Here is a 22,089-nt window from a genome sequence, read left to right as displayed (position 1 = left end):
AGATTTAAATTTACTAATAGTGAATTTTTGACGTAATCTAATAAAAAAACAAATAGTAAGGTTACAAAAAATGACCTTTAAAAACAAGAACTGACTGATTTAAACTTTGAATTTATTCTGCATCTTTATTCACATGGTAAAAAAAAAACAAAAAAACATACAGTACTATTTCCCCATCTCCCCTTATATCTGATTCAATGTGTCCAAGAAAACGACAACTAAGGTTTTTACCTCTTAATAAATTAAATACTCATTTGAGGGTTTTTTTTTATACCTACAAAGGTCACCCTTGCTTGTTTTGTTTTGCCATTTTGTCGAATACAAAACTCCAGGATACACATTTGGTATTGCAAACAGTTTTATTTGTAGTAAATGAAAAGTGTGCCATTCAGTGAGAGGGAGAGAGACGGGGCTGGACTGTCGGGGACGGTCGATGTCTTTGGTCCGTACTGTGGTGAAGGACAAAATGTCGGAGGGAGAGGAAGGGACAAGAAAAGGCACTTGAGTTTACAGTTGAAAGAATGAACAAAACTGATGTTTTTGACTTCAAATATGCCTAGTATGAATATCACATACAAAATGCCCAGGTGTGAGCAGATAATCATATAGCTACATACATGTATGTACAGGAAAGAGTCAGAACTAAAGCAGGGTAGGAGGAAGAAGTAAAAAAAATAAAACGAGTTAAATTTATCTGCTTTAGATTTTTTATTTTTTGTCATATCTGTAGCAAAAGCCCCAAACGTTTCTGGAGCCTGGAATGTAAAACGCAACATGTGGATGAGAGAGAGAATCCAGCGTTTCTCACAGGTTATCAGAGGATTTGTGTTCGATGTGTCCTGCAGTTTGATTCAGTACACAGTGCGGCCCGTTCTCAGGCAAAGAGCTGATGAGGAAGGTTGTAGCACTTCATACAACTTCAGTAAATATGCATCTTTTGTGATAAAAAAAAAAAAAAAAGAAACCTGGATGAGTTTTTTTACTTCATGCAAAAACAACAAAACAAACAAAAGTATCTCCCTACTTTTGCGGTAATTTTCATGATTTAAGTCTGTTCAGAGTTACCATTAAAGCTGCATCCGCTCCGACGGATAAATACGGCGCGTTTTAAATTCTAAATCGAAACAATTTCAGCACAAACGGCAACGTCTGAGCATCTGTGGATCAAATCCAGAAGCCTCTAGTTGGCTACATTATCATAAGCTAGCTGGCTGCTCACAATACCATCATATATGCTCTAAAATCTTATGAGAAAGCCAACAATCATTCTCCCAAAAAACAACAAAAAACTACTTTCAGTCAAGCCTAATCATTTATTCATCCCCATCACTATTTTCTCCACAATAATCACTAATTTAACTCGTAAAGTAAATCTTGTTTTTACCTTAAACTCCAAAAAAACTAAAAAGTAAAAAGAAAAATTAGGAAAGAAAAGGAGCTTAAAGATGAATTTTTCCTGTCCAGCTTGAAGGAAGACGACATGAAGCAATAAAGTAACACCACTGGTTTCCCACTACGGCTCCGCAGCTCGCTCTATGTACATAACTACATCAACGTAAGTGGTGAGGAGTCACCAGGGGGTCGGCTGTCTCTTAAGAAAACAGGTCGCGACAGAGAATCGGCTATGAGGTATTCACCAGCGTTTTGTTCTCAAACTGGACACAAAGACGAAAATTTAACCCCAAAAAGCTGCTTGAAGCAACTCCTTAGCAGCCGCGGAAAGATGAAATCAACACCCACCCGAAGCGTTCGATCATCCTATGAGAACTTTACTTCTGCAGTCGGACAATAAGAAAATAAAAAACAAAAATACAAATCCTGAAACCCAGGTACGGACAGAGACATCTGTGTTTGCAGAAAGGCAAATGTGAAGTCTGCGACTAAAGGCAAGCAGGACATTATTATGCCACTCATGTGGATAAAAAGAAAAACTGAATAAAGCAAGGAACTGGGCGTGCAGGAAAACATCCAGCTGAATAAATGCTCTGGATTATGAAACAGAATGTGTACACCAAAGCCTCCTTCATTAATAGTTTACAAAAAGAAAGAAAAAAGAAAGTTAATGAGCTCTCAGTCAGAAAATAATGGATCCCGCTTCAGGCGAAATTAACAGGAATAGTCTCGACTCCCTACAGACATGGAGAGCAAACAAAGCGATCCAGCAGAGAGAAATGAAGTGAGAGCCTCTCTTTTATCATCATTATTTTTTCTTATAAAAGTTAAACTACTCCTTTTGTGTCCGAACATTAAGCTCTGATTTACAGTTTGATATGTCTTGTTTCCACCTAGCGAAGACAGACGACAGACGTCTGTAGTGTTGATTGCATGTCGGAAAGCCTCGTCGAAGCTGCAACTACTTTTTCACTTCCACACTTTTTTTTACCCCCCCAAAAAGCGAAGGCATTGAAATGGTTCTTGGAGACGAAAAAACAAAACCAAAAAAAATTCAAATCAGAGCTGACGGCGCAAAAAAAAAAAAAGGAAAGTACTAAGAGTTCAACTTCAATAGTGCACGGATTGTTGCAGGTAAATCGCGAGAGTCTCGGTAATGATAAACGACGGAGAGCCACAGCAGCAGAGGCTAAAGATAGAAAGTGTCACGGAAACCGAGAGAAAAGAAACGAGAAAAGAGACAGTCAGAGCTTTTCAAGTTCAAAGAATGAACAGAGTGTTGCAGAGCGGCGGCACTACAGCTCAACTGACTGAAATATGTAAACTTGTATACTATTCTTCATTGAAGGGCATCGGGGTGGAGGGGTAATGGGGCGCTTTGGGGTTGGGGGGCGGTAGTGGATGGGTCTGATTGAGTGAGACGGTTTCCGGTGTCAAGGGCAGTGCGTTCGAGGGAGCCGCTGGGGCAGCCCGTTGTGGGCGGGCCGGTCCGGGTTGTGGGGGGGGTGGGAGGGGCCCCTGGAGCTGTGGGGATGCTGCGAGGACGGGCCGGAGGAGCCGGAGTCGCCCTGGTAACGGTGGCTCCCACGCCCGGCGTTCCTGTCGTGGTGGGAGCTGCCGTTGTACCGCTGGCCGTCCGAGTGGTAGCCGGGTCCCTGGAAGGTTCGCCTGTTTCCCTGGAAAATCTGAGGACAAAATTAACACAGAAAAGTGAATAAATTGAGTTTTTAAAACTCTTAAAGTTTGTGCCTGTAACATGACAAGATGTGAAAGTTAAAGGTGAACTATTATGCTTCCTTGAACAGGTTAGGATCGATCTGTAGTCAATAAAAAGCAATTTAATTACTTTTCTTTCCTTTTTTTTTTTTAAACAGAATAATTTTTTTGAGTTGTTTTTAGGGCCTCCTGTCACTTTAAATTAGCTGCTGGTGGTCACGCCCCCTACTCAACATTTACACTCACATGAAAAAAAATGGCTGCAAACAGATGCGCAATTATACAACCATACATCTTTGAAAAGCATTAGTAGAGGCTCCTGCACAACCAACCAGAATGCAGCAAGTGGTTTCTGAATGTTAAGTCAACAACAAAACACTTTTCTTTTTCAGCAGCCATTGTACAGCACATACAGTGGTAAAACCAGCTGACCAAACATGCTGGAGCTCTGTTTGGTTTGCTAAGTAACACAGTGGCCATTGAATGTGACTAACCAGGATGTTTGTAAAGCAACTAGTTTTCCAGACACCAAAAAACATGAAGTGATTGTTAAAAAACAGCTGAGTGTTTGTTTTGTTTTTCTATCTCAAGTGCTTAAGTTGTTTTTAGTAGCAGTTGAGACCCAAATGGAAGCATAAAAAACATCCAAAATGTTTACTGTTTTTTTGGGGAATTTTTGTGATGGAATAAACAAAGTGGAAATTCACTGAAAATAGACATAAATTAATCATTTAATTTATTTGTAGGGCTCTCAACATTGACGCAATCAATTAATCTAAATTGTTTAATGCGATAATATTACATAACAGATTAATTGCATTACCTAGTGCAATTAATCCTTTCACACGAAAAGAAAGAAAAAATTCCTTTCGCACGAAGAGGGTTACTTGGTTCAGAGCAGCGCGATACACGGTCTTGTACTGCGGTCAACAATGCAGAGTCACAAATGTGAGTGAAAAGATGAGCGAGGAGAGTCGAAGTGGTGTGCCAAGCAGCAAATTTCACTATACAAGACAACCTGAGTTTGGATAAAAGTTTAGTTTAGTAAACAAAAGTTTTCACTAAATCAAGGCAGGAGATATTGCAATGATAACTTATCCTTCTCCTGAGGCACAACATGTTTATAATTAACATTAAACAAAATAACTTTTAAATATATCTTGAATAGAAAAACCTGGAAAACTGAGATGTTTGGTTTGAGACAATAAAATATTTTTTAAAACATTTTGAAAATGTGCATATTTACATTTCAAATTTACAAAAGTAGAGTGAATAACCTGATTACGTTTTAGTCGACTGACTGCACTATTTAATTGTTACAAATAAACATCTGAAAATTGTTGCGTTTATTTGCATTCAACACTCGAATCAACTGACTCTTTCGCTGCAGTTACAGTCAAATTTTCAAATCTTTACACATTTCTAATTGGATAGAAGGCCGACAGTTACAAAGTCGGCCTTCTGTCACCTGAAGAACATTTCCAGGATTAAAGGACTAATGTCTCAGCCAGATCTAGAGAAACTCATCCATGCGTTCATCTTCAGTCGTATTGATTATTGCAACAGCGTCTTCACAGGTCTGTCCAACAAATCAATCAAACAGCTGCAGCTGATCCAGAATGCTGCTGCTCGCGTTCTCACTAAAACCAGGAAGATAGAGCACATAACACCAGTTCTAAAGTCCCTCCACTGGCTCCCTGTAGCTCAAAGAATAGACTTTAAAATACTGTTAGTTTATAGATCACTGAACGGCTTAGCACCACAATACATAAGATCTGCTGTTGTTGTATCAACCTTCCAGACCTCTCAGGTCTTCCGGTTCTGGTCTGCTCTGCATCCCCAGAACCAGAACCAAACGAGGAGAAGCAGCTTTCAGCATCTATGCACCATAAATCTGGAACAAACTTCCAGAAAACTGTAAAACAGCTGAAACACTGACTTCCTTTAAATCTCGACTAAAAACCCTCCTGTTTAGAGTCGATTTTGAAACCTAATTATGAATCAATAATCTGATGTGCAAAATGTTGTTGACTGCGTCTTCTATGACTTTGTAATTTAGTGTTTTTATGATGTAAAGCACTTTGAAATGCCTTGTTGCTGAAAGGCGATATACAAAAAAATTAGATTTTTTTCATTTAGATCTGGACTTTGACTAGGCCACAGGTTTAAGAAGTACTTTCTGTCCATTTAATAATTATGTACCACTTTTTTGCTCTGGAAATGAGCTGTTTTAGAAGTACAAATGTGGTAAAGATGATAAATGAGTTTATTTCTTTCTCACCTGTTTGACTGGAGGCGGGCGGTTTTCAGCAGGGGCGGTTTGGGTCTGGGTCTGGGTGGGAGGAGGGGTCTCCGTTTGGACTGGGCTGGCGACAGAGGAGGATGTGGAGCTGCAGCGGGACCGGTCCGAGTAGCCCGTACGTGGATGGTACACTAGAAGAAACACATTGAGTCAGAAACAGATTCCTGCCTCATTAACAAAACTGACTTTTGGAGATTTAAAAAGCTTAATTTAACCACAAACAGTTATTCTTTGAGAATTAAGGGTTTCAAGAACCAGCAAAGTCTTTTGTAGGTTAAAAATAAATGAACGTTTTGCTCAAGATAAAGCTGAGTGTTTGTCAGCCGACCAAATCTCAGAGGATTTTAGCCGGCGTATGTGTGAAGAAGCAGCAAGACGATAAGAAATCATTTTATTTTTAAGATTGTACTTTAAAATTTCCTCATCATCAGTTGCTATAAACACATTTTCTCTGTCGCTCTCCGTCAATAAGTCCAACGCATTGAAGTTTAGCATCATGATCAGACAGGTGTGAGCGTCTACTGCGACTGATTTTGGCATTAGTTGCCTTAACTGAACAGTAAACAGACAGGAAACTGGGTGAAGAAAGAGGGGAAAACATGTAGAGAATGGCGTGATTACAATGTTTTCACCCAAAAACAAATAAATAAAATAAATCCCATTTATGCCACGTCCATATGTCGTTCTAATTCCGATAAATATCTGATCGTTTCCAAAACGCCTGCTGTCTCAACTGTTAAACAGAGCAAAATTAAAAGTGTCTACATGTGGATAAGAAGGATAAAACTGGACTTTCGTCCATATTTTAATATGAATAAAGAGAATAATAAAGGAACTAAAGTGCTGTACCTGATCCAAACCTAGAGATGCTCGTCTTCAGTGGCTCAAGGTCAAATGTAAATCTTAAAGCTTTCCCAAGGTCCTCGTCGTATTTACGTTCACTCACAAAATGCTGAAAAAAAAAAAAAAATTCTCTGCTTATTTCAAGCCAGAATGTTAAAGACTTTTGTTTATCTTGCGTTATCCCATAAAACAAAAGTTAATTTAAATTAAGCAGAGTGAAAGTCTAGCAGCACCTTGATGTCGGCGCGTAGCTCAGTCAGCTGCTCCTCAGACATGGAACCGGACCGGTCCGTCAGCCGCTTCAGCTCCTCCGCTCTCTTCTGCCGAGTGTCCAGAATCATCACTGCAACACAAAGAACAGAAACTCAGAGAGAGAAAACAGGTTTAATTATAGGATTGGATCAGTTTAGATATCAGGTAAATGGTTTCACAGATTACACCGGCAACTTGTCTTACAGAAACAACTACAGGCTGCAAATATTTGCATCATAGCAAATTTCAAAGAGGTGCCCAGTATTAAAAATGTTGGAGTAACATCTCTTTCCTGCAGAAAACAAAAAAATATCAAAGTATAAATTCAACTGAACCTGTGAGTCCTGTGAGGTTTCTAACACAAAACAATAAGGAAGAAATGCTCCCTTCACTGCAAAAACACAAAACCTTACCAAGTATTTTTGGTCCAGTTTCTACTAGAAGTATCTTAGTTTTTGTCTTAAAGCTACTAAATTACAAGTAACTTTTCAGCAGAAAATACAAGCTTGTTTTAAGTCAATAATACCTTCATTTTGATAAATAGCTTCACTGGCAAATTTTTTCGCTTAACATGGGAAACATATCTTGTTAAAGCTGGAATAATCTTCCAGTGGAACTAGTAACTTCTTTTATTAATATAAAGGAATTAACTTATTTCAAGCTCTTATATTTTGCTGAAGAGTTGCTTGTAAAATAGTTTTGCCTTATTTCACGTGGACTAAGATATTTGCATTAAAGCTAGACAGAAATACTTGGTAAGATTTTGTGTTTTTGCAGTGATTTCTTCTCTTGGTGAGAGAATGAGCCAGGTATCCATATAAAAAAATATTTCATTAACTCTGGTGCCTTTTCCTGCTGCTTACATCCCCGTCTTGTAAATGGACGAAGGGCAGCCAGTGACCCGACCGGTCTTCACTGGTCTTGCACTTCAAACTGATGCATTTTCAGATCCTGCAGGAATTTTCTCAGAAATGGGAGCTGCAGAAGGGTTTCTACAGTCTTCACACCCATGTGAATTAAATTAACCCTGGCTGGCATTCACCGGTTTTCCCTCTGTTGCCCCCTAGTGGCAGGTTCTGACTGCTGCAGAACAGCAACAACCTACAAAGCAGCAGGATCGCGATTAGTTAAAAGTTGCTCAAATCTTAACATTTCTTCAAGCGCAGCAACTTAAAACACATTTCTTCTTGTATTTTAATGTTACAGCCACCATTTGGTGTTAGTGAAGAAACAGGACATGTTTTAATCACTCTTGACAGAAGGGTTTATATATTAAAGCAGACAGCAGAGAGCCATAGCTTATTTCCAATGTCAAAATAGAACTCCTCTTTAGAATGCCCAATTTTTTTCTAGATAATTTCCTAATTTCTATAAATACAAAAATGCAAGCTGAATGTAGGGCCAGGAGAGAAAAAGACGGAGGAATGACTGAACAGAAAGATGTATGCAGGAATAAATATGTGCATAAAAAGGCAGCAGCATAAATGGAATAAAGCATTTATTTTGTCCTGATTTGGGAAAAATATTTGTTTTTCCAGAGAGCTTGTAGGATATCATTCATTATAGCAAAATACAGATTATAGATGATTTTAAAGAATGAACTTCACCTTTTCTGCTGCTTTCTGTAACCAGATAGTGAGGCATTGATTTAAAAAAAAGTAATAATTTCCCATCAGAATAAACATTTTTATAACACAAACACAGAGCAACATTAAGGGGTAAATTTTCAAGAAACCACTTTGGCTCTGTTGAGGAGGAACTCAAGTTTCCACTCAATTCACTGCACACCTTGCACAAAGGCAGCATTGAGTCTCCCTCGACACCTGACACTATTCAGCGTTTCCAGGCCTCAAACAGACAAAACTCCACACCGAGAGGACAGCGGAAGAGAGAATGGCCTACTTATACAAATATGAAGTCCTGCTCTGTCATGTTACACACACACACACACACACACACAGGAGGACACTGCAGGTAGATCAGCACCCTCAGGGCGCCGCTGCACTTTTCAGGAAACTGGGACTTGCTGTTCCACAACAATCTCCGTTACTCCTTCTGGGAATGATTTGGGTCAGATTCTTCAGGGCTTTCAGTCAGGTGATCATATGATGGAAGAATACCAGCAGCTCTGGTCATCAGTGACGAGCCGAGCGCAGCGTAAAAACACTTAAAAACGCAGCACTTACTGGCCTCAGCTTTCACTTTGTCCATCTCTGCCAAAAGAGTCACTTCTCTGTCCATTAAGCTGGAAAGAAAACAAGACGACAACGAGTAACTCACTGGAAAACACACAACTTTTCTCAATTATAATAGCAAAACAGTTTGGAGCAGGAATGCTGCCACTATTTAAAAAACTGTCTAAAGTTTTTAAATTTGCCTAAAGACAAGGTAGATTACTACCCTCTAATTAAGGGAGGAAATAAATCGTTGCACCTTTAAAATTTTAGATCATTTAGGTTTGTTTTAGAAAACATTTATGCATCCATTAAGGCTGGGCCTGTCACAATAACATTTTTCTGGATGATAAATTGTCCCAGAAATTACTGCAATAAATTATAATATTGTTGTTTTGAGACCAGTTTCAAGTAATATAGCAGTAATGGCATAATAACGCAAAGATTTCTAAACTTTTATTTCTAATGAATATTTAGCACTTTAACTGGAAGACATTCGAAATACCCAAAATAAATAAAACAAACTACAAATAAAAGTGAAACTGAAGTCTCTAAACTAAACTCTCCTTCAAAAGAGGAGCCAGTTGAGATTAATGCAGAGAATAATTTTCTCATCCCGTCTTTGGGAGAAAGAGAGAAACAAGAAATGGAAATTTAAATGATTGAAATAGTTTTAATTTATGATGTAATTAACTGATTTATTGTGACACTAGGAATTATTAATTATTAATAAATTAATTAATCTCACTATTGTTGCAAATAAAAATTATTTTGATAATTCTAACTGACCTAAAACGAGAAGTTTGGCCTGATTTAACTTTAGATTAAATCGATAGAATAATTGATTGCTAAAATCGTTTGTTGCAGTCCTGATCTACAATTATTAATTTAATTTTTTTAACTGAACAAGTGAAATAAATTCACTTTTCAACAATATCCCAGTTTGTTTTTTTAGCTGTATAAAAACGTCTAAACTAGTCGTAGAAATCACCAAAGTGGGAAAACAAAAACTAAAAGTATTTTACTGCATTGGAAACATTGGAAAACGCTGCAGGGCGACGCGTCATAGCAATAGGTAGAAGTCATGTTTAGACTCTCATAGGATTGTTTTCCAGTCTGGAATCTGTGATCAGTTTACTCTTCATCTGACCATCCTGCTGTTTGTTGTTCTAATCAGTTTGCTGACATCATCACAGGTACCAACTCAGACAGGAACAAACAAAAAAACAAAAAGGAGACATTGTTTTTGTGAACCAGGTGTTTTTGCCACCTTCCTGTCTCAGATGTCACAATTATCCAGAACTGCTCAACAGAAGATGTTTTGTTGACTTAATGTAATAAAAGTGAAACTTAGTGTAATAACATGAAAAAAAAGAGCTGTACTCAAATTTACTACAAACTATAATTAAGATACGTTTTGCTGGATGATAAATTGCACCAGTAATTATTACGATAATATTGTTGTTTTGAGATAATTTTTAAGTAATCTATTGATAATGGCATAATGATACAAATTTACCCTCTCAAATACAAATGAACTTTAATTTTTTGTAAAGACTTAACACTGGAACTGAAAGACATTTTAAATATCCAAAAATAAAAGGCCACAGAAAAACGTAAAAGGAAGTAAAAACCACTTGCAGCCAATAGGTTTGAAACGATTAATCAGATTAATCGATTGTAGAAATAAGTCATCTAATTTAGTAATTAATCATCAACTGCAGTATACAGACTCAAAAAAGGCCATTGCAGAAACATAACAGTAATTAAGTCAAAACTATACTAAAATATGTACATTATTTACTTATTTTAAAAAAGAATAGATTTTTTATATTGTACAAAAAGGCTTAATTGGTTAAATAAAAAAATCCACAGAATATGACCATTTGTGACAGAATGATTGATACAATAATCAATTAATAATCGTTAGTTGCAGCCCTACTTACAACCAAAACCATAAAAATAAATTATGGAGTCACTGTAAACAAAATTGCTCTTTAAAAAAAGTCAGACTGAAATTTATTGTACTCCTCTTAACTATCCCAAATCAATCCACCCTCCTATGATCTGAGGAAATAAACTTGTTTTCAGCTAAAATTGTTTTTACATACTCAGTCATTGAGCACCAGCAGAATAAATCCAAATGATTAAACTTTGCAGGAGCTCAATCTTGATGCATTTTTCAGATGGCTGTAATTCAGAGCCAGCTGGGCTCTCTTCTGAATCACTTCCATCTCAGTAAGAGGACTTTCTTTTTCAGCAGGATCAGAAAGCAGATGTGAAGGTTTCACAGGAAGCCCACGTACCAGCTCTGGAGTTCAGCAAACGTCAGTTTCATCCTCTTGATGGAGGAGTCCATCTCCTCCTTCACCACCATCCTGTAGCGCGTCAGGGAGACGGTGCATCTCTGCAGGTCTTTCACCGAGCGGTCGATGTTGGGAGCTGAGGAGGAGAAACAGATTATTTTTAAACATCTGAGGAACCGCTGATGTTCTCCGACTTAAGATAACTTTAACTAGAGGGTAGATTAATTTAATTTAAGTTAAGCATGCACGGATTCATGTTTTTCACTTTTGTTACGGATATCTGAGGTTTAGTATCGGCTGAAACCGATCCAATGCAGAAAAACAACGCTGAACTGACTTAAAACTTCTCTTTTTTAAATAAGTGGACATAAATGTACTGAATTAGAATAGAATAAAAACAGCCTTTATTGTCCTTCAAAAGGGAAATATACATTTATTTGATAACTCGGCACCTGTACAGCACTTTAAATACACCAATAGATTCACAAGTTTGGTCAAAACAACACAGCTTTAATCTGTTCAGTCAGTGTAATTAGGATATGGCCAATATTGAATAAAAAATAAAATAATTCAACCTGACTAAAACAACAAGTTGACTATCTTAGCTAAAAGTAAACATAAACTGCAAGAAACCTTTGGAATGGTTCAGAAAGTGCAATTATGAACTCAAAGCATGACGTAGCTCAGAGCACAAAGCCCAGCCAGGGTTTCCCTCTGGGTACAGTAAGCCTGGCGGGCCACCAGGCTTTACTTGTGCCCCCACCAGACTTAGCCTTGTTAATTTATTAGGCTGTTTAAATGATTGCCTTTTTTAAGACTTTATAGTTCGTGTTTAGGTGTTAATCTTCCAGTCTTCCAAAAATGCATAACTATCAAATGATATTTTAAAATTTCTTGTCAACTTTAAACATTTTTTAAATCAAAAATACGGCGTGTGGTTGGATGACTGCTCTAGCGCCATGAGCACTGGGGGAAACCCTGATAGAGCTAGACTGCATAGATCTGCCCTTATGGATGGGGCACATCGTCATGATACGAATCTAGAATTTTTTTCAATACTGAGACCGATATTAATATCGGATCGGTGAGTCTCTATTTTAAGTTACTTACCCATCTTTTTCCCTCCTGATGATCCCTGCTCATCAAAGGTGGCTGCTAACGAGGATGAGGAGGGATGAAGGTTTGAGCCCGTCCTGTGCCGAGGCTTGTTGCCTCTGGAAACCTGGTGGTGGTTCCTTCTTCCCTGCTGGGGAGCAGGACTTGGAGCGCTAACGTTACTTTCTGCCTCGACACCTGTGAGAAGACACACTGATCGTTAAATCCTTTAGATGTTCGTTGTAGTTTCTGTTGCGCTTTATGTCTTTCAAAAACTGTTTTCTGCTGAAATGTGGGTGAAGTCTGTTACTGCGTTGTGTGGGTGAGCGGCCAGCTTCAGATACAGAAGTTCAACACGTCTTCGGAGTGAGAAAATCATGCCGTGATACAAACTTAGCTTTTAGTTAACAGATAAAAAATTTTTTTAAACGCTCAGCAAGTGCATCATAAATTGTGATTTAAGCACAATTTAGGAAATGAATCCTTAGCATTAAGATTTTGCTTTAAGTATGATTTAAAAAAAACAACCCAATTGTCAAAATTAACACATATAAACCATTTGTTTCAAGTACAGTAAGTAGAAAGTACTTGGGAGCCATAATGTTGCGATATAAAATGCTACATTTTATTGTCAGTTACTATCTTTTTACCTGCTCAGAATTAAATAGAAACATGCAATATTTGAATGAAGCAAAAAAACAGAGAATTTAAAAACAACTTCTGTTTTTAGTCCTGTTTAATTACTGGGTGCTTTTGAATTTAAAAAATGGCTGGCAAAAGAAAAATACTGTGTGGTAACTTTAATTATTGTACATTTTTAATTTAAGGAAATAAACACTCAAAATAAAAAAGAAAAAAATGCAGCTAGAAAAAGTTTTCCTAAATATAATAAAAACACATTTTCAACTACAACATGATAGGTTAATTCAATTAAAGGTTTTTGTTTCATTATTGAGAAATAAGTTTCGGTTAATTGTTAGGACTGGGCAATATATTTTAAAAATAAAATCTGTGAATTTATCCAAAATTCACATTTTTATTGATTTTTCCACTCTTACTTACATACAAATGACAGAAAATATGTTAAAAAAAAAAGGTTTTTATTACAGTCACTCCTTCTGTCAGTTGAAATAAATAGAAGCTGTAAAACAAAAAGACATTGTGATTCTCTGAACTATGGAAACCCAAGGAGTGGATTACTGAGGGGAAATAAAATCCCACATTTTCCAAATATTAAATCTTCAAAAACAGAAAATGTAATAAATATATAAACAAATCACATCACTTAGCTCTAGTCATGGTTTTTAGCTCAAAGATCAGCAGCCTCAACCTTGAACATCAAGTGGTTTTCGTTCGATAAAGTTAAAATTTTCCCGTCATATCAACCAATTCTTTGATTTTTTATTCCCCCCCCCCCATCAGATCTTAGAGGAAAACAACAAGCCGTTCTTACCCGGCGTTTCGGGTGTAGCGGGTTCAGAGTCCAGCTCAGCTGCATCCAGGGAGGCAGAGTCCAGCTGCTCGCTCAGCGAATCCAGAGACTCTCCGTCCATTACCGACCCGTTGGCGTGGAAGCCGTTCATCTCATCATCCTTGCTCTCGTCGGGAGACGCCGCCTCCGGCTGAGGCGCCTCTGAGGAAACCTCAGGCTGAGGCTTGGGCTTCTTTTTCTTCTTGGGCTGGAAATGAAAATAGTCACATCACACACCTTTAATCCAACTCTAAATGTTGGGTTTGTGCACTTTTCCCCACAGTAACATTCAAGCACTTTCAAGGTAAATTTTCAAACTTTTCCAGCACCTCATTGGAGTAAAAACAATACAAATGAGCTCAAGAAGACAGTTTTGATTTACCATTATATGATACATGTTAATATTGTGATGGTATTCTACAGAAGGGATAAAACAAATTCAACAAAGTTTTATCTCTCACATAATATATGTTTGGTAATTCCAACTCATCCAGACCAAGAGAAGTTTAGTCTGTTTTAACTTCAGACGTCAGATGTGTTTCCATTACAAATGTGCGCAAAACTTTGTCAATATTCTTCTAATGTCGTAAAAACTATTTCACAATTATTAAATAAGAAACACAATTTAAAAATAAAAAAAATCACGTGAATAAGTCTGTTCACGCGATAAGTCAGCTTAAGTCACCATCATCCACTTCCCGTCGACTCCTTTGTCTTTTCCAGCAGTAGTAACGTCCGGTTGTTGATCACACGACTCTTGTGCTAAAAAGTGTTTCCATTGCAGGTTTGTGAAATACACTAATTTCTACACGGCCGAAAAACCAACTCATCTTAGCACGAAAACTTATCAAAAAGGTGAGTTTTTGTAATTGCCATGTTGCCATTAAGCTAGTTTATTTTCATAATTCCAATTTGTGCAGTAATATGGTCAATAGAAACAATAGAAATGTGTCTTTTTATTAGGTGTATGAAAATATTTGGTTTCGACTATAAATAATGGTTTTCAAATTTGGGCTTTTAATCAAACGTTAGATTCAGGGCTTCTGCAGGTTTTACCACCTCAAATTTAAAACATTTAAACACCATTATGAATAAAAATTAAGACTTACATTTCCACAGAAATGTACAAATTGGTGATAAATTTGCATGATGGATTCCAAAACAAGCTAGCTAAGGTACATTAGCAGTCATTTACCGTCTCAAAAATGCAATAAAGATGTTTGAATGCAACTTAAACTTTTGCCGACAGAAAATCCCGCAAGAAAAAAAAAATACAAAGAAGAGTAAATAGTTCTGTCTAGACAAAATATAAGACCAACTTACTTAAAACATGAATTTAAGACAGCTGAACGCCTTAATTTTAACTGCATGAATTCAAGACTTTTTAAGGAAGCGAACACCCTGCAGATTGCATTTTATCAAAACTCTGCAGTTTGAATGTCAGACACTTTTAAGGAATTCATATGAAACTTGTGATCAAATCAAAGCAAGAAGTAGAGAGAAATCTGTAGTCAAGTGCATTTTAAAAGTAAGTTGAAATGTAAACTAGCATCTGTGAGATAGATGAACATGCTGACTCAGAGGAATTTTAATTGCATTCTTTATTACTCTCACCTTCTTTTTGCTGGTCACATTCCACTCTTTCAGGATTTCGGCTGCACTCCCTACGGAGACAAAAAAAAAAAAAAAAAAAAGCAGAACACCAAGGTCACAACTAGTTGATTCAGTTGCACGTCAGAGCTTCAAAGTCTTGTAATACCGCCTTAGAATACAAACGCCCTGAGAATTTTAATGGATGCCAGGGAAGAACAAAGCAGCGTGACGTTCAGGACAACCCTGTTTCTAAATTTAACCCTGTGAAACTGAAGGCATGCAAATGACGCTCAACAGCTGAATTCAAAGCATGGTACGCCTGATGAAAGCAGAGAAATGGGCTGCTTCAGCTCACAGGCATTAGGGCAACGTGTCAGCACAAGCTGGCAATAGAAGTCTGTTCGTAAGAGAGAGGGGGGAAAAAAAGGAGGAGAAAACATGCAGGCGGGTTTGCTTGATGTTTGAAAACAAAGTAAAGCCACTTATGTGACGATCCTTTAGTCATGTGAACTTTGAGATCAGCAGCAACATCCTCATACCTTCCAGGAACGCCTGCACAGCCTTGTCGACGCAGTTCTCAAAGTGCTGCAGCACCAGCACGATCTCATTGTTGCTTTTGTTGGGGACAACTGCCCTCACAGCACTGATCTGTGACGAAAGAAAAACACACCTTGAGTCCCGCTGCTCAGGTTTTACAGCAAAATGAATAAATATTTCATTCACTCACAGTTCACCCGTTTATCAACTTGCACTACATGCTTGCAGCGAAAGACAAATTTAAAATATTGAACGTATTTGTGTTCGTCATTTGCATCGACTATATTTGTCCAACTTCCTGAAACGCTTCACATTGAGGAAATAAAAACACTTATTAGCAAAGCAAACTAAAAGTTTTCTTCCTGTCACTGAATCCATTAGCTGCAGCTCCAACCGGCAAACTTTTATATCTCAAGCTGAATATCCTGGATATTGAATAACTCAAAAATATTCCCAGATGACGGGTGCGGCAGCTCTTATTTAAAAAAAGATCATGTTGCATTTTTTTTTTTTGTTGCAACATTTATAGCTAACTGTAGCAGGAAAAAAAGTACAGAGCGAAACTAAATGCAAACATGACTCGGCATGTGCAGGTCTGAGAACTTTCAAGTGTATTTAACCACAAATACAGGTGCATCTCGACACATTAGAAGTCAATTTATATGAGTAACTTAATTTAAGAAGAGAAACTTATTTAAAAAGACTCGTTTCACTCAGAGATATTTTAAAGAAAAAGCTTCCAAGTTTAATTATTATGAGCAACAGCTGAAAAACAAAAATCCAGTTCCTTCAAATATGAATTGTATATAAACCCCAAATAAAAAATAGAAGTTAAAAAAGTCAATACTTAATAGATTCATCTTTTTTAATATCTATAAATTTTGACACAGGCTTAGATACAAGTGGTATTAAAAAAATAGCCCAATTCAAGAAATCCCTATTCCAAACAAAAATATCACAAGTAATTAAAACATTTAAAAAACACACACACACATTACTCTTATATTTATTCTGGTGTAATTATCTTCAAGGATTTAAAGTAGTTGATAAAAAGGTTTCCATATCTGAAAAAATAAAACTTGACATGCAGAATTCATGTCAAGTTGCATGATGACGAAAATATAACATCCTGCTAAATAATTCACCAAATCAGTCCAATTACACAAATGCAATGACAGATTTTGATAAAATGTGTCATGCAGCCTTAAACAAAACTTTACAGATTCACTAAAATGTTGAGGTCAGACGAGTTTGCTGATCAGTTAAGAACATTTATAAATAAGTTACTAATATTTTTTATAGAGTACAACGCTTTAGTTTCTATGTATATTCTGATTGATTTATTGCATTTTGTTTTGTTGGTTTATTTACCAGAAAATGATGTTGGGACGGACTTCGCTTCACAATCCTATCTCTCAAGGCAGCATGAGGCGACCATACGTTTTCCTTCCACTCAACTTTCTATTCATATACTACGATGCACCATAATTCTTTTATGGTTTACTCTCCTAGTACACAGACTTCTATAATTATGGAGAACATAGTTTGTGTATTTAAAAACCCTTTTGGTCAAACTTATACAATACTATTTTACTTTGTTTTTTGTTAAATGTGCTTTGGGTTGACATATTTTCTTGATGTACTTGGTGTTCTGTTTGTAATTTTCTTGATTCCTGTGGAGTGTCTGAGTGTGCAGACATAAATAAATAAAATGATTATAATTTAAATTGTCTCATAAATCAGCCGTAAGCCCTAGTTTTATGAACACTTAAGGTTTCACATATTGAATAGATTTACTAAATTAACTTATTGAGATTTGCGCCTTACCTTGTCCTTCATCTTCTCCGTCATTCCTCCCTGGGACATGACCATTTTTGAGCGAGTATCAAACACCACACCAGATGTATCTATAAAGAAGAAAAGAAAAACAACGCAGTCAGTCCAGGCCTTGACCCACATTTGCAAACCACAGAAGAACATCATTTGCAAAACAAAAGAAGCCCCAGCTATCTTTGCAGAGATATCCTGAAAAAAATATATTACACATGAATCCTAATCACATCACAGCTGCAGATTATTTGTAAAATCTGTTTGTTTTTATGTGCTCACATATGTGCATACAATTTCCGTAAAATAAGGATGCAAACCTCTTTGAACTGTGGAGGTTGAAGAACTTTTTGTTGAGGCATTTAAGTACAAACACTTGAGCTAGCAGCACAAGCAGCAAGCATTTCAGCGCTTTTGTGCATGATTGGTTTGGAATCAGAGTCTGATTCAAATGACTCAAAGAAATACATAAATGGAGCTAGAGAAGACCAACTTCGAGGTCTGCAGTATCATATTAAAAAACCCACAAAACGGTGAGTGGAAGAAAAGAAATCCTATGAAGATGCGAGCAGAGAATTAAGACTGACAAGCAAAGTCCAAAGTTAATCTACGACCATTAAAAGATGGAAACTGCTGAGTCGCAGTCAAGCCGTCTTTCTCATGCGATGAAAACACGTTGATGTCGGTGTAAACACTCAAAGCTGAGATTCTCTGAAAGGAGCGCGGCTGCATCATTTGACTCCAAGGAAATTCACAAACACAACCGAACTGCTGAGCTCGAAAGTTAAAGTTTCACCAGAAAGACATTTACAAGACAAACGCCGGTACGTACCCTTCAGACTGTTTTTCTTCGCCATCGTCGTCATGCAGAAGAATCAAGAGTAAAACCGAAATTTTATCCTTTCAGTATAATATTTATCCTAGTGTTCAGACTGAGGGCAGCTCTTGATAAAAGGAGATCCCAAATAAGGTTTCTAACTGGCAGGCGAAGTGGAAGAACAAGGTTCACATCCAGACCGTCTCCACTTGGGCAAAGACAGATTTTCCCTTCCAGCAGTCGACTTGATCTAACCTGTTGGAAAGAAAAAGATTCAAGAAAAGAAGGTTATCTGATAAACACATAAATATAAATGCAGCAGAAATAACCACTTCTGTAGGATCTGCAAACTAAATGCGACTTAAAAAAATAAACAGAAATCCATTTCCTCTGGCAATGCCGTATAAATGAAAACCAGATTTCAATGAATTATTGTCTGTCTTGAGAAAGTCTGTCCTTAATAACGTCCTTGGCAGAACCGCTGCATTTCATTTCAAGAGAAAAGTCAGTAGAATCAAATCCTTGAAGGATTTTTTCCCCCCTTGTTCACTGCAGGATTCATGATAACAAAGACGACCCATCGGGTCAGAACCCTCACCTTTAAAGTCCCGGATGTTTGATCCGTTTAACGCATCTGGGAAATTAACAGATTATCAAAAAATGTAATAAACCAGCTCCAGGAGTTCAGAAATGTCTAATCAAGAGGACTGCTACCTAAACGAAAAAAAAGAAAAATGCTTTTTGACCTTTGGACCTTTTTACAACTCTGTTTCACAATAAGTGAAACAGCTGGTTAGATTAGGAGAGACCAGAAACTCATAAAGTGTTATTTAATTTTGATGGGATAAAAAGACAGAAAAGGAAGTAGATTATTTTCCACTTTTTAACTTAATGTCCATCCTGGCCTTTCCGACGCTCTCACCAGACATCTGGAAATCTGGAACCAGTTTGCAGGCCAGCCGTTTCCCCTCTTTAGGTTTCTTTTTCTCTTGAAAGGGAAACTGGTCGGAACAAACCAACACCTTCACGAGGACCTGGCATGTCACGGCCCCAGTTCCACCACACCTTCAGACGTCAGACCCACGTAAGCACAAACAACAAACGACGCAGCAGCTGCCGCTCATGCCAGCACTAGGATGCATCCTGTTTATCAAGAGGGATGGTGTTCGAATATTCAAGCAAACCGGGTTCACTCGTGTGTTTAAAAAAAAAAAAAAAGAAGGAAAAAAAAAAGGAAGCATTCAAATTAAACAAAAACAAACTAAACAAAAGGCTTTAAGAGTGAGTGATATGCAGATTGGAGGAAATAAAAACTGTTTAAAAACCAATGAGATCATTTGCATGAAAACGTTGTTTATATGTTGTAGCAACACAAAGCAATCTGTTGCAGTTTGAGCCAGTTCTGGATATAATGTTGACATTTTTTTATGAATAACTGGCAGGTATCATCTGCATGGAGGAAACTGTAAAACTATATAAATGAAACTTAACTACACCCTCACATAAATCAGACTTCAGAGTTTGTTGGCTGATTTATTCGACAATAAAATAACAATTACATTTCTCCACCAACAAATCTATAGATTATGATAATGCGAGTTTGAACCAACCCAATGATGCATAAATCCTTACATCCCTGACGCTATTAATTTTATATATATATATATACATTGCGAATTTAGATTAAATTCTCAAAAAGAAAAAGAAAAATAATTTACATTTAAAATCATATATTGTTTGCTATAATTTTTTTTCCATTTTTATTTTAAAAAATAAAACAAACCTATATTGGCTGACTGTTTTCGCCCCCATTTTAAACGAGCACCTCTCACCTTTATGATAGGAGGAATTTTGTCTTTATTGGCAACTCCAATTTGTAATTTTCTAGGACTTTGGCAATAGAAAATTATATAAATCTTTTAAATTATGGTTATGAGTGTCCAATTTAAATGGACACTCATAAGCTTTCAAAATTGGTTAAAAATATACATTTAAAAAATATGAATATTTTTGATTGAATAAACTCAAGCAGCACCAAAAACTGCAAGAAATACACTGAGCTGGAAATAAGAACTGGAATATTTTCCCTTTATATGATTTGGAAAAATTCAAATTGTTTTTTCCTAATTTATCAGTTGCATTAAATCTATAAACACCTAAAAAAAAAAAAAACAGAATGCACGTTTTAATTAATGACCAGATAACTGTTAAGGGTTTGCATTTTTGTGCATAAATGGGGGTAGTTATTTAAATTTCCTACATTTTCTATAGTATTCAGAACTACTGCACGTTTTCCTTCTAATTTGTTACAGTTTTTAGAAAGAAAAATCTGGTTAATATTAGAATCAGCTGTTCAGATCTTAGAAAAATCAAAGAGAGGTTGTAATGCCTGATCAGTGCATCTGAAAATAAAAGGAAATCACTTCTTCAGTCAAGTCTGAGAGATTACACAACATAAACCAGAACTACTCTACATTGCAGAGAGTTATTAACTATTCAAATTAATTTATCTGATGGGTCCAGTCCAGGTAGGTAATCAATCAAGTCAATAAAAAAATAGGAATTGTAAAGCCTGTAAAGAACAATTCATCTTATTCTGCAGCTCCAAACATTCAAAGCAATGTTTTTATTAAAACTCTTCCTCCGTATTCAAACGTCCATATGTTTTTCTAGCCTATCTGCCGTGAAACGTATCCAGACGGCGTCGCTTTTCTAACACAGAAATCATCTTTTGTGGAAGCAGCTTCGCGACAAAGACAGACTATCTCCCAACCACACAGGCTGTCTGCTGGGAGGTGTGAAATCACCCAGTTTTCACCAACTATGCGCCCCGCAGCCTCTATAATTCCCCCCCCCCAACACTGAAGTTTTTGTTTGATTTTTACCTGAATTTGATGGATTTAACTTGGACAACTACAGGGTGCCTTTATTCCAGCGCCCCCTCATCACTAAAGTCCGTAGGTTACCGTTAGCCTGCAAATATTACCTAACGTTTTATGACTAGCTCGGTGAAACTCAATATCATCGACTGGTAATTTATCCCACTGTTAGCTTTCCAGGACAAACAACCACTGACTGCAACTCGCAGCACTCGATAGAAATGATTTATTTCACCTTTCCACAGAGCATTAGCTAATATTAGCTCGCAGCTAGCAGTCTGTGCTGAAAGGCTAACGACCAGTGAGATAATCAATTCTGCCGTTACAAAAAAAAAAGGAGACAGAGACAGAGAGAGTCGCAGCTGCTAAGCTAAGTATTTGTCTGCTTTAGTTAAATAAAAAAGCAAACTATGTTAAGTCCTCAAAGATACTAAACACGTACCTGGTGTTGGCAGCGAAGTGGACGGTAGCTTCTGGAAAGAACTTACTGCAGTTCCCACAACAGCCAGCCGTCTGTAAAGCCAAGCAGTCTGCTGCTGTGGCCAATATTTTCCTTCAGCGAAGCTTCGCGGTTGCCAGGTTGGAGGCAGACAACCCCCTTTTAATACTCTGAGGAGTGGCGGAGGTGTGTATTGTACTAAGTAAAAGTAGCACTACCTGAACATATTTTTACTCAAGTAAAAGTAAAAAGTAGCCGTACAAGAAATGACTAGACTAAGAGTAAAAAAAAAGTATTTGGTAAAAGTACTGAGTAAATGGTCAAAACATCAATAATTGAATATTTAAAAATTATATTGGACCAAAAATATTAAGCTATGTGGAAATTTTGGTATTTTAAAGACCAGAATGAAAAGAGTTAATATAAATAACAAAATCAGGTAAAAC

At 37.0% G+C, this 22,089-nt stretch overlaps 1 protein-coding gene across 1 annotated transcript; it reads right to left on the bottom strand.

The window, feature by feature from the left end:
• Nucleotides 1-340: 340 nt before the first annotated feature.
• spats2 (spermatogenesis associated serine rich 2) lies at nucleotides 341-21,777 on the bottom strand. Its single transcript, XM_032554685.1, has 13 exons — nucleotides 21,647-21,777; nucleotides 18,341-18,580; nucleotides 17,509-17,588; nucleotides 15,684-15,792; nucleotides 15,166-15,215; nucleotides 13,534-13,759; nucleotides 12,096-12,278; nucleotides 10,986-11,121; nucleotides 8,692-8,750; nucleotides 6,487-6,596; nucleotides 6,260-6,362; nucleotides 5,390-5,541; nucleotides 341-3,077 (listed from the first exon to the last, which is right to left on the bottom strand). Exons 2-13 carry the CDS (start codon nucleotides 18,372-18,374, stop codon nucleotides 2,826-2,828), a joined length of 1,494 nt encoding a protein of 497 aa, XP_032410576.1. The 5' UTR covers nucleotides 18,375-18,580; nucleotides 21,647-21,777; the 3' UTR covers nucleotides 341-2,825.
• Nucleotides 21,778-22,089: the final 312 nt, after the last annotated feature.

The sequence above is a fragment of the Xiphophorus hellerii genome, chromosome 1 (genome assembly GCF_003331165.1).
Source record: "Xiphophorus hellerii strain 12219 chromosome 1, Xiphophorus_hellerii-4.1, whole genome shotgun sequence".
Taxonomy (NCBI): Eukaryota; Metazoa; Chordata; class Actinopteri; order Cyprinodontiformes; family Poeciliidae; genus Xiphophorus; species Xiphophorus hellerii.
The sequence above is the reverse complement of the archived record's forward strand: the minus strand, read 5'-3'. Positions and strand labels throughout refer to the sequence as shown.